The 13,253-nt window shown below is 37.4% G+C and overlaps 1 protein-coding gene across 1 annotated transcript in view; it reads right to left on the bottom strand.

Annotated features, from left to right (window-relative positions):
• CERS3 (ceramide synthase 3) overlaps window positions 1–13,253 on the bottom strand; it is a 163,276-nt gene that overhangs the window by 81,350 nt on the left and 68,673 nt on the right. The window contains exon 6 of the mRNA XM_037835060.1: window positions 3,943–4,060. Coding sequence (XP_037690988.1) covers window positions 3,943–4,060 — 118 coding nt within the window. The remainder of the gene's footprint in view (window positions 1–3,942; window positions 4,061–13,253) is intronic.

Below are 13,253 nucleotides of genomic sequence, written 5' to 3'. Positions count from 1 at the left end.
AAGATGTCGACCAAATCCAGTCTTCACATCTTTCATATGAATAAACTGAAACTCCAAAAGTTTTAGTAATTTGTCCAAGATCTAAAATTAGGAACAAAGTGAGGATAAGACCTTAGACTAATGTGCACTTCGTATTATCTCACTTCATCGCTCTAAGAGCTCCAGAAGATAATACAGGAACACCCATGCAGGCATTTCCCATCTACTTTCACTTTTAATCAAATATCCAGCCTTTTTCAAACTAATCCAAAATAATTCCAATAATTAGAAAATCATAATTTCAAAAAATATAATAAGAAAATAGAATTAAAATTTCAATAATTTGAAAATGGAAACAGTATTGATGATAGATTAGCTCAAAGTCCCAAACGTGAAGATCTAACTGTGCCAGACAAGAAACATAAAGGACTATGTAGACCAGGTCTATTTCCTAATGAGATTTTCAGTAGTACTCTTTCAACACAGACATATTTTGCTCATTAAATCTTTGGTAATACCCTCCACTTCCACAAAGGAATATATTCTCCAAGTTTTTTGAAACACTAGCCTTCTTGATTTTTCTAACATGAATAGAAGAAATATTTCAATTTCTTCTTAATTTATTATCAGAAAACTAAAATTGCATAAACTGACCCTTGGCTTCAGTGTGGAGGAATACAGCAGTTGCTACACGAATGTAGCAATTGGAAAAGCACATGGTCTGTCCCAAAGGGGCAGCCATGACCAAACTCTGCCTGTGGCTGCCAAAGTGAAAGGGCAGACCCAGACCTTGATGTCAAATCACTAGTTTTTTCTTTTATTTATTTTTTAATTTTTTAAAAATATTGACCAGTACCTCAAAGAAAAGGTAAACCAAATGTGGACCAACATTGTGAAAACCAAACCAAGCCTGCCCATGGGCCAGATGACCAGACATCCAATGGTGTGTGACCAACTGGATAGCCTCTGCTATGTTACCATGTATATAGTTCGTACAACTGTTCATGAGCACATGGCAACAGTAGATAAAAGTCAAAAACAAGACACCACACTAAATACTGGCAAAGGATAAATTGCAGCCTCTACATATTTACCTATTAAACTGCTAGCCCATAGCTTAATCTGAAAAAAGGATGTTCTCATATCATTTCACTTCCTGTAAATTTCCCTCTCTAATAATTGGTTTTGAGGAGACTGAGCTGAAAGTTATTTATTGGTGCCTACTTGTTGCATGCATTGTGCAGGGCACTGGAGATCTAAATGAACAGGACTCAAATGGGCCTCACAGTCAGAAAATAAAACAAGGAATTGTAACAAAATATGGTAAGTGTTAAGATAGGGGAAGTATGAGGTACCTAGAAACTAACTTTATGTAGGTAGTTCTGCACGTTTCACTTAAGATGAACCCTAGCATGCCCAAGAAGGATAGGGTGAAGAGAGAATGGGTCCTGGCACAGGGACCAGAAGTGAGGCGGTCTGGAGAATTCTTGAGGAACAGGAAAAAAAAAAAAAAAACTCATACGGTAGCAACATGAAAGAAGAGAGGTGGAAAGATGAGGCTAGAGTCCCTTCAAGGAGGTCCTTGTCTTCACTTTAACTTGTGAGTTACAGGATGCTTGCATTATTAAATGCTTTCTCTTGCAATGGTATAAAGATGGAATGAGCAGGAGTGTGCCTGCAAGCAGAGACAGTGTTTACTTTACTCTTTTGTCCTATGCCTTTGTTCCATACTTAGGGCCTCAACTTCTAGGCTGGTAGGTTTGGAGGTTGGGAAACACTAACCAAGAGAGTGCCATTCTCACACTTCTTTGCAGGAGCAGAAGATCCAGTTCTGCTACTTTCAAGCTATGCAGACTTAAGCATTGTACTTCCAGTCCGACCCTCTGTGGAAATGGGGATATTAGCAGTGAAAGCATTTGCCACCTACTTCTCAAGAAAGGTTGGAGGATCCAGGGTCCTCCTGGATGCATAAGTGTTACATAAATTGTCATGTGCTGTATTGGTGCAGCATATTTTTATGGCCAAGCACAGGAAAGAGACCATGGACTAAAAAATAACCCTTTACTTCTTAAATAATTTAAAAACATGTAAAGATGCCCCAAAGAAAGGATATAATTCTACAACTCTTCCTCCAATAAAGGTGCCTGTTGCTTGGTCCACAGCAGGACATATTCTGCAATGCTGCAGCACTATATTCTGTAAGTTAGTAAACTAAGAGCTCTGGATCTAGCTTGCCTGTTTCAAGCGTTTTAGTCATTCATTCATTCAAAAAATATTTAGTGAGTCTCCACTATGTGTCAGGCACTAACCTAGGCATTGGAAGTTCAGTAGTGAGAAAGGTATTAAAGTCCTTGCCCTCATTCTAGAAGTTTTCCAGGTCTAAGAACAATCCTATTTTGGTCCTATTCCACAACTTTTACCAATATCTGCTTAATAAATGCATCTTGAAGATAGTGACAATACATGATTTGAAGCAATTTTTTTTTCAATTTTGGAGCACAGATGAATCAAGGCAAAAATCAGTCTTAGCAATACAGGCAGTAGTATTATTAGGATAGAAATCCCCTGCAAACAAATGTCTCTAGAAGGATTTTCTTTAATTAACATATGACACAAGCATTTATCAAACCCCTGCAATGCATTAACAGTTGTGCAAGGTGTTTGGGAAGGGAAGCAAACATGATTAAGAAACAAATGTTGTTCCCTTGGGATAATTATTGAGTTAGGAGGACAGATAAAAATGGCTCCTGTAGAAGTCTGTAGACAAAAGGTAAAAAATTAATGGTACAGACTAGAACTGCTAATAGCTAAGCTTTAAAAGCATTTGAGCCAAGTCCTAGGGACTACTCTAAATACTGTGTATTAATTCAATCCTAACAAGAGCCTTATGAGCTAAGGAAGCACGCTTATGCTCACTTCATCAAGGAGAAAACTGGGTCACAGAGAGGTTCATATGCCCACCTCCACGCACAGAGTCTGCAACAGAGCCAAGTCTGTATCTACACGTCCGTCCTCACCGCCGTGCTCTTAGCCACTTCACTATACACTGCTGTAAGTGTTCAGAAATGGATTGGAGAGTGAAGGGAAAGCCTCTCTAGGTGAGCCTCCAGGAGAAGGGGTAAGATCCAAAGGAAGAACACTGAATGGAGGCCAAAAGACCTGGCTTCTTGATTAAAACCAAACCCTCTGTGAAGGTGGAAGAACCACTCACCCTCTGGCTCTCACATCTCTTACCTATGAAATAAACTGGACTAGATGAAGTTATTACTCAAAAATTGTTGGAATCTGTGAATGAGACAAGCTAGCAAACTGGAAGGCCTATATGGACAATAATAACTGGCCTTAGGTCAGTCTTCAAGTACCACATTTTCTTTAGACCACTTCTAGACCTATATATTTATTTGTTCTGTATCATTTTTCTGTTTCTGCTGAAGGAAAGGGCTATATAGTAAGTTCTACTGTTAGTACATTTTATCATGTAGCCGAATGGCAGATCTGTTGGCGAGACCTGTTGGTCTGCTGTCATGGCCCTCTCATAGTAATAAAAGCTACCCCAGTGAACACTTTCATAATGTATGTAACGTAATGTATGCTGATGGTGCCACAATCACCAAAATTGTGAGATATGCTACTCTGTGCTAAAGATGATCTTTTTGGATCAGAACACTTGGCATATATCCTACCATCAAAACTTAAACTTTGATCTTTATACCCAATTCTTGGCATTGATTCTTAGTGCAGCTATTAACATTTTTCTTTTATTTTATAAAATTAATTTGTTAGTTTATGTTATGCTTGGGATGCTGTATGACCTGTCAACAGAGCAAAGAAATAAATCCAATAAATCAAATCATTTGCCAATCAACTGGAACAGATTTCATGCACAGATGAGGTAAGCAATAGATGACTGATTGAAACATTAAGAAAGATTTTTCAATCCAAAAGGAAAGAATTTGTACTTACTTGAGATGGATGCCTTGTGGAATGTTTGAAAAAATTCTCTAAGACGTTATTGGGTGTAATATTCTTTTGAACTGGTTCTTTAATACCAAGTAATTTTGCTAGAGGTGTAGCAACAAGCCTACAAACATATGAAAAGAAAGAAAGTTCAAAACCTGAGAGCACACCCACAAAAATACCAGAAAACTGAAACTGGAGCTGTTACTTTAGATTTCATATAAATGATCAATCATCTGTTCATGTCGTTGGGCCTGCCTGCAGCCAACATCTGCCTTGCAGAAGTCCAGGAAGAGCAAATTTTCAGACCTTATATAATATACAAACAACAGCTTAAAAATAAAACACTTGAACAACTCTAAAATTCATTTTATGTAAATCCAAATACATTTATACATGAGATATAGAATTAGGATAAGCCTTTCCACTTAGAGTCTCCATTTTTAAGACTCCCAGGGATTAAAATAAATAATAGTTTTGTTGTAAAAAGTTTTATTTGGTGGTATGTCTTAAAAATAGTAATATGTCTTCCTTCAAATAAACTAACATTTTAAAGATGGCATGCGTCTTAGGTAAATACCTAGGAAGGGGATTGATGGTTACATGCCAAGTATACATTTGAGTTTATAAGGAACTGTCAAATTATTTTCTAAAGTAGTTGTACCATTTGCATCCCCACCAACAATGTTTAAGAGTTCTAGTTGCTCCACATCCTTGCTGACACTTGGTATTAATCTCTTCCAATTTTAGTTCTTCTACTGGGTGTGCAGAAGAAAAATCAATGGAGATTTTTCCACTTGTATCTATTATTTCCTAACTTCTGCTTGCTTTTATTAATTTCTTAAGGTGAAAAGTTAAGTTACTATTTGAGATCATTCTTTTTAAAATATAGGTGTTTACAGCTATACACTTCCCTCTTGGAACTACTTTTGCTGTATCTCGTAAGTTTTGGTATGCTGTGTTTCTCTTTTCATACATCACAAAGTATTTTCCAATTTATCTTGTGATTTCTTCTTTGATCTGTTGGTTATTTAGAAATGTGTTGTGTGATTTCCACATATTTATTTCCCAAATTTCTGTTACTTACTTCTAACTTAATACCATTGTGGTCAGAAAACATACTTCATATGATTTCAATCCTTTTACACTTATTGAAACTTATTTTATGGCCTAACATATGGTCCATCCTGGAGAATGTTCCATGTGCACATCAGAAGAATGTGTATTCTGCTATTATTGGGTTGTGTTCTTTAGATCTCTGTTAGGTCTACTTGGCTTATAGTGTTGCTCAAGTCTTCTGTTTTCTTGTTGATTTTCTGTCTTATTATTATATACATTATTGAAAGTAGGATATAGAAGTCTCCTACTATTATTGTTGAGTTATCTGTTTATCTCTTCAGTTTTGTCAGTTTTACTTCATGGATTTTGGAACTCCACTATTAGGTGAATATATGTTTATAACTGTTATATATTCTTAATGGAATCACCCTTTCATCATTACAAAACATCCTTTCTCTCTAGTTATATTTTTATCTTAAAAATCTATTTGGTCTGGTATAAAAACAGCCATTCCAGCTCTCTTTTGGTTACTGTTTGCATGGTATATCTTTTGCCATTCTTTTACTTTCCAGCTATTTGAGTCTTTGAATCTAAATTGTGTCTCATGTAGACAGCATACAACCATACCTTAGAGATACTGTGGGTTCAGTTCTAGACAACAGCAACAAAGCAAGTATCACAATAAAGCTAGTCATACAATTTTTTTGGTTTCCAAATGCATATAAAAGTTATGTTAACACCATACTGTAGTCTATTAAGTGTGCAACAGCATTATATCTAAAAACACAATGTACAAACTTTAATTAAAATGTAACGCAGAGACATGAAATGAGTACATGCTGTTGGAAAAATGGAGCCCATAGACTTGCACAACACAGGATTGCTACAAATATTCAATTTGTAAAAAACACAATACCATCAAAGTACAATAAAGCAAAGCATAATAAAACAAAGTATGCCTGTATAGTTGAATATTTTTCTATCCATTTTCCTATCTCTGATTTTTAATTGGTGTCTTTAATCTAAATACATGTAATGTAATTGCTGACAAGATTTATGTCTCCCATTTTGCTATTTGTTTTATATATCTTATATCTTTTCATTCCTCAATTCCTCCACTGTTTACTGCCTTCTTTTCATGTTAAATAGATATTACCTAGTATACCATTTAAATTCCCTTGTTATTTATCTTCCTATATTTTTAAAGTAATTTTCTTAATTGTTAACCTAGCAATTGCAATTAGTATCTTACCTTAAATAACCTATTCACAGATTAATACCAATTCAATTTCAACACTTTACAAAAACTCCATTTCATACCCCCTCCTTTGTGCTATTACTATCAAGCAAATTACGTCTTTATAAATCATGTGCCTATCATGATAATTGTTTTATGCAGTTGTCTTTTATATCAGATGAGAGGAAAGATGTTACCAAAAAAACAAATTTATGTTGCCTTTTATATTTACCTATGTAGTTATATTTGTTTGGTGATCTTTATTTCTTCATGTGGATTCAAGTTACTGTCTTTTGTCCTCTCATTTCACTCTGAAAGACTCCCTTTAGTAATTTTTATAGTACAGGTCTGCTAGTAACAAAGTCTTTCAGCTTTTGTTTATGTGGGGATGTCTTAATTTCTCCTTCACTTTGAAGGTTGACAGTCTTCTTCTTTCAGCACCTTTTTAAATGTCAGTCAACTGTTCCGGCTTTCATAGTTTCTGATGAGAAATCAGCTCTGAATCTTATAAGGATCCCTTATACATAATGAGTTGCTTCTCTCTTGCTGCTTTCATGATTCTCTCTTTGCCTTTGACTCCTGACAGTTTAATTATGATGTGTGTAGTTGTGGGTGTCTTTGAGTTCATCTTACTTGGAGTTTGTTCAGTTTATTGAACATGTAGGTTAAAGCTTTTCATTAAATTTTGGGAAAATTTTGGCCATTATTTCTTCAAATATTCTTGCCTGTTCCTTCTCTCCTTTTAGGACTCATACTATGTGTATGTGAGTACACTTGACAGTATCCCACAAGTCTCTGAGATTCTGTTCATTTTTCTTCATTCTTTTTTCTTTATGTTCCTCAAACTGGATAATCATAGTTCATCTATCTTCAAATTCTCTGATTCTTTCTTCTGCCTGTGCAAATATTTTGTTGATCCCTTCTAGTAAATTTTCCATCTCTAGAATTTCTATGTCATTCCTTTTCATAATTTCTGTTTTAATTAATATTCTCAATTTGGTGAGCACTTTCTCAGGGACACTTTCTACTGATAGATTTTTTTCAACTTATGGGTCATATGCTCTTTTTTTCTTTGCATGTCTCATAATTTCTTGTTGAAAAGTGAACATTTAAAATAAGAACATGTGACAACTCTGGAAATCAGATTCTCCTGTCTCCCCAGTTTTTTGTTGCTACTGTTTGTTGTTGTTTTATTTAGTTACCTTTCTGAATTACATCTGTAAAGTCTGTATCGTTTATCATATATGGCCACTGAAGTCTCCAATTGTTTATCTTAGTGATCAGCTAATGAATGGATAGAGATTTCCTTAAATATCTGGAACCAGCAGTCTCCCAGTCTTTGTTGAGGGGCTCTGTGTGCATGTTGGGGGACATATTCAATACTCAGACTAAGAGTTGACAACACATAGTAGCCTTCACTTCCTGGTTGCACAGATCCTCAAGAAGCCAGAGGTGAAAGTGGAGAGTCTTGTCAGGTCTTTCCTGAGCATGTACATGTGTCCCTAGGCATGTATACAGTCCTACAAATCTATCTGGCCTCTAGATTTCCAGGAATAAGTCAGAGCTTTTCAAAGCTGCCCTGTGGAATCTCAATTCCCAGCTCTTCCTTTTAAGATTTATAGCTAATCTATTGTTTGCCCTAACTGTTAATCCACTGCCTCAGGCAGCTCTGAAGTTAACCAATTGCCTCTAATGGTTTTAGACAAATGCCCCCAGGGAAAATTCTTTTGTCACTGGACAAGCTTCCTGTCAGGTCAAATTAAAAAAAGCCTTATGAATGGGGTATTCCAGTAAGCCACCAGACAGGTCAAACAACAACAATTTTCTGGTAATGAGACTTTGAAGTTGTTCCAAGTTGTTCTCCTCCTTCAGTGGTGTCAGGCTGCTGGTTTTCACTATAATTGTGAGCTGCCTGTTTTCAAGAGTACCACAGAGCTGAAGAGGGCAGGATGGGAATAGGGTAAGTTAAAATGCCACAAATCTTGCTGTTCTTTCCAAGATTCCGTCATTTCTCTTGAATAATATTCTCTGGATTGTTGCAAGCCTTTGGTTAGCTTCCAGAGATCTGAAAGAGTTGATTCTGACAATGTTTGCCAGTTTTTTGTTGCTTTTTGGAGAAGAGACTTCACAGGTCTCTGACATTGCATTTTGTGATGACTTTAGTTTGCATTTGTAAAATGACTATTATGTTGAACATCTTTTCATGTGCTTATTTCCACTCATATATCTTTTTTATTGAAGTGCCTATTCAAATCTTTGCTCCAGTTTTTATCAGGTTATTTTCTTTTTATTATTGAGTTATGAGTTCTTTATACATTGTGAATTTAAGTCCTTCATTATACTTTTGCCTTGCAAATATTTCTCCCAGTCTGTGGTTTGCCTTTTCATTTTATTAACAATTAGCAATGCCTTTGTTAAAAAAAAAAAAAAAAAAAAAACTTTATTAGGGCACTTTTGCATATTATATACTTCACCTTTTTCAAGTACATAATTCAATGATTTCTAAAGTAAATTTACTGAGTTGTACAATCATCACCATGAATCAGTTTTAGAACATTTTTGTCACCCCAATATGGTATCTTATGCATACTTATTTTCCCAGGAACCATTAATCCACTTTCAGTATTTGTAACTTTGCCTTTTGTGGATATTTCATATAAATGGAATGACATAACATGTGATCTCTTGTTGTCTGGCTTTTTTCACTGAGCATAATGCTTTTTAGGTTTGTTCATGTCAAAGCATTTATTCATTGCCCATTCCTTTTTATTGGGGAATACTATTCCATTGTATGAATATATATGAACGGTGCAATTTGAAGAGCATATATTTTAGGTATTTACCAAGAGAAATAAAAACAAAATTACTGTACTCAAATGTCCATATCAGTTTATTCATAGTAGCTAAAAACTGTAAACAATCCAAATATCGATCAACTGGTTAAAGGATAAACAAATTGTGGTATATCCATTCATTGGAAGACTACTCAGCAATAGTAAGGAACAAGACACTAATATATACATGAAAACATGAAAAATCTTAAAAGCATTATGCTAAGTGAAAGAAGTCAGACAAAAAGGACTACAATCTTTATGATTCCATTCACAGAAAATCCTAGAAGAGGCAAAATTATTGTGACAGAAAACAGATCAGTGATTTTCAGGCACTAGGGGGTGGGAAGGAGATTAACTGAAAGTGGTGTGGGGGAAATTTTCAGCTGACAGAAACCCTCTACATCATAATTGTGGTGACATTTACAAGACTATATATTTGTCATAATTCATTAAATTTTGGATGAACTTTATTAAATGTAGATCATACCTCACCATAACTGATCTTTTGAAAGAGCAATATGTCCCTATTCTTCCTTCAGTTACGATAAAGGCTATATCTTCAGCCAGGTCAGTTTATTCTACTACTTTAGATTTAGAATGATTTAGTGATTTAGATTTAGGTGATTTAGTGATTTAGAGTGATTTAGAGCAATAATTTTATAAGGGGATTTTGCAGAAAATATGCTAGTGATTAAAAAAAATCACATGAAGGCTTCTAGTGAACCAAGATGACAATCTAAGATGTTCCAGGGTGGCACTCCCCCATAAAATCTTTGAACAACTAGCAAAAACTGGCAAAGCCATCTTCCTCAGAACTCCAGAAAACAGTTAAAGGGTTGCAGTAAATGAGCCAGTGCTGAATCAAGAAAGCACAGCTTTAAAATGGGAGAAAAAGCTCGTAGCACCTTTGCTGGCCCCTCCTATACCCCTTCCCTGTCACAGTGTGAAGCTATACTGTATTCCCGTTGTGGATCCCTGGCCCTATTCCAGAGGGAGCAGAGTAACCCCTATATGCGTACTGTGGTGCATGTGCATCAGTGCCAATCCACTGGGTAGCAGCATGAAAGACTGAATCAGGACACTCCTCTCTGGCTCACCGTCCTGGAAAGTCCTACAGACAGAAGCAACTTGTAGACAGTGCAAGAAACAAATGAAAGCAGCTTGGGGCAAAGGATTACCTGCTTTAAGTCATACAACAGAGAACCCATGAAGGGTAAAAAAGCCTTTTTCATAGGAAGTAGAGGGGACATACTGTAAGCAGGGGTATTCCTTAAGGCTATGAGCAAGCACAATCCCAGGACAAGATGCAAACTCAGAAAAGACAGACAAGGCCCTGCACTTCACATTCTCCTCAGGGTGATGTTCTTGATAGGAGGGCTAAACTCTACTGGAGAACACCAGCCAATGTAGAGCCAATTTGTAAAGACTGTGAAAGGTAGTTTGTGTGTATGTGTGAGTGCTGATATATTTGTTTTTGCTAGCTCCTGGCTAACAAGAAAATCTGTGTCCTATCACTCACTAGTTACAAACCTATAGAACAGACAGCTCAGGAATTAAAAACTGGAGTTAACACTTTAAAATATCACAATGTACAGTGTTCCAACAAAAGATGATAAGACAAACAAACAAACAAAAAAAAACAGGAAATGATGGTCCGTGTAAAGGAACAAGATAAAAATCCAGAAACAATGAACAAAGAGCAGATTTTGGACATGCCAATCAAAGAGACAGAAATTTTAAAAAGGATCCAATCAGAAATATTGGAAATGAAGACCACAATAACAGAGACGAAAAATTCCCTAGAGGGTTTCAAAAGAAGATTGGCACTGGCAGAAGTAAAAATCAGTGATCCCAAAGACAAGACAATTGATATGACTGAGGCTGAGGAACAGAAAGTAAAAAGTATGAGGAAAAGTAAACAGAGCTGAAGAGACCTGTAGGATACCAACAAGTGTAACAATATATGCATTATGGGAGTCCTGGAAGGAAAAGAACGGGGCAAATGAAACAGTCAAAGAAATAATGATAGAGACCTTCCCAAATTTAAAGAAATAAACAAACAAATTCAATAAGTCCAATGACTCCAAATAGGATAAACTTGAAAAGAAACACCATCAGGGACTTGCCCTTATGAAGCTCATTACCACAAAGGAGAGTCTAAAGTTGTATGTAATGGTGCCTAAGAGTCTCCCCCTGAGTACCTCCTTCTTGCTCAGATGCGGCCCTCTCTCTCTCTAACTGAGCCATCTCGACAGGTGAACTCACTGCCCTCCCCCCTACGTGGGACCCGACTCCCAGGGGTGTAAATCTCCCTGGCGACACAGAGTATGACTCCCGGGGATGAATGTGGACCCGGCATCGTGGGACTGAGAGTATCTTCTTGACCAAAAGGGGGATGCAAAATGAGACGAAATAGTTTCAGTGGCTGACAGATTCCAAATGGAGTCGAGAGGTCACTCTGGTGGACATTCTTATGCACTATATAGATAACACCTCTTAGGCTTTAATGTATTGAAATAGCTAGAAGTAAATACCTGAAACTACCAAACTCCAACCCAGCAGTCTGGACTCCTGAAGATAATTATATAATAATGTAGATCACAAGGGGTGACAGTGTGATTGTGAAGACCTTGTGGATCACACCCCCTTTATCTAGTGTATGGATGAGTGGAGGAATGGGGATAAAAACTAAAGGACAAACAGGGTGGGATGGGGGGATGATTTGGGTCTTCTTTTTTCACTTTTATTTTTTATTCTTGTTCTGGTTCTTTCTGATGTAAGGAAAATGTTCAGAGATAGATTGTGGTGATGAACACATAACTATGTTATCATACTGTGGACAGTGGATTGTATATCATGGATGATTGTATAGTGTGTGAATGTATTTCAATAAAACTGAATTTAATAAAAAAGAAAAAAAGAACCACCATTAGACACTTAGTAGTCAAACTGTCAAATGCCAAGGAGGAGAGAGTTCTGAAAGCTGCAAGAGAAAAGCAATGTGCCACATACAAGGGATTCTCAATAGGATTAAAAGTTGATTTGCCATCAGAAACCATGGAGGCAAGAAGGCAGTGGGATGAAATATTTAAAGTGCTGAAAGAAAACAATTGCCAACCTAGAATTTTATATACAGTGAGAATGTCTTCCAAGAATGAGGGAAAGGGAGACAGAAGAAGATGGCAACACAGGGAGGAGTAGAAGTTAGTCCCCTGGAGCAACTAATAAACAACCAGGAACAATGAGTAAATGATCTGGAATAAATGCTGGGGGACAAGCGTGACTGTTCACTCATCATGCACCAACCTGGATTGAGAGGAATGCCTGAGATTGTGGTGTAGAATCTGTGAGTAGAAACTGTGGATCCAAGCCGGGAGCCCCCTCCCCCCATGGCAGCCTAAACTGCAAAGCCTCACTGTGATAGATAGCAGCACTCTCTGAACAAGGGAATATACCTCAGTCCAGCTCCAACTGGGGTTTTCATTGGCAAACGTGGGCTGCTCAATTCAAGCTACAAATCCCCAACAAGCAGACAGAGGCTTTTAGTGTTGACTGACCTTGAAGAGCCAGGGGATTTCTCTGTCCTAGGAGGGGAAGCCCAGAGGACCAGGTGCTATCTCTGGCTGACAGGTGAAACTGGGGGCCATGGGCTGGCCCTGAAAAGGGGGCTTTCTGTCCCTTTTTCCATCTCTCAACCTGAAAAGCTCAGTGGAAAAAGGCTCAGCCATTTTCAGCTTGAAGCACTCTGCAGTGGAGAAAGCCTCAGCCATTTTCAGTTCACAGCACTCTGACCCAGACAAGGGTGGAGATAACAGTTAGAGAGACAAAGAACCTATTCAAATGCAGATGACAACTCTCTGAGGGGTGTATCTTCCCTAAGAAGAAGGAGGTGGTGCCTAGCTCTACTACCTGCCTTCCATTCAGAACCAGACCCCATAGCCTGGGGAAAACAGCCAAAACAGAAATGAAGGAGGCTACACCTCCTTACACCAGTCAGGAGCTACAGGCTGACAGGTGCCACCTGCTGGGCAGGTTAGGAAAAGCACAGCAGCTTGAGGCCTCACAGGGTGTGTTAATCTTCTAAGACACACCCTCAAGGAAACCTGATACTGAATATTACCCCTTCTGGGACCTGAGCCCATTCTGGTCTGGGGAAACCTGATTGGGGTAACCAAGGAAACTAGATG

Source organism: Choloepus didactylus, chromosome 4 (assembly GCF_015220235.1).
Source record: "Choloepus didactylus isolate mChoDid1 chromosome 4, mChoDid1.pri, whole genome shotgun sequence".
Classification (NCBI taxonomy): Eukaryota; Metazoa; Chordata; class Mammalia; order Pilosa; family Megalonychidae; genus Choloepus; species Choloepus didactylus.
This window is presented reverse-complemented; position numbering and strand designations above follow the sequence as displayed.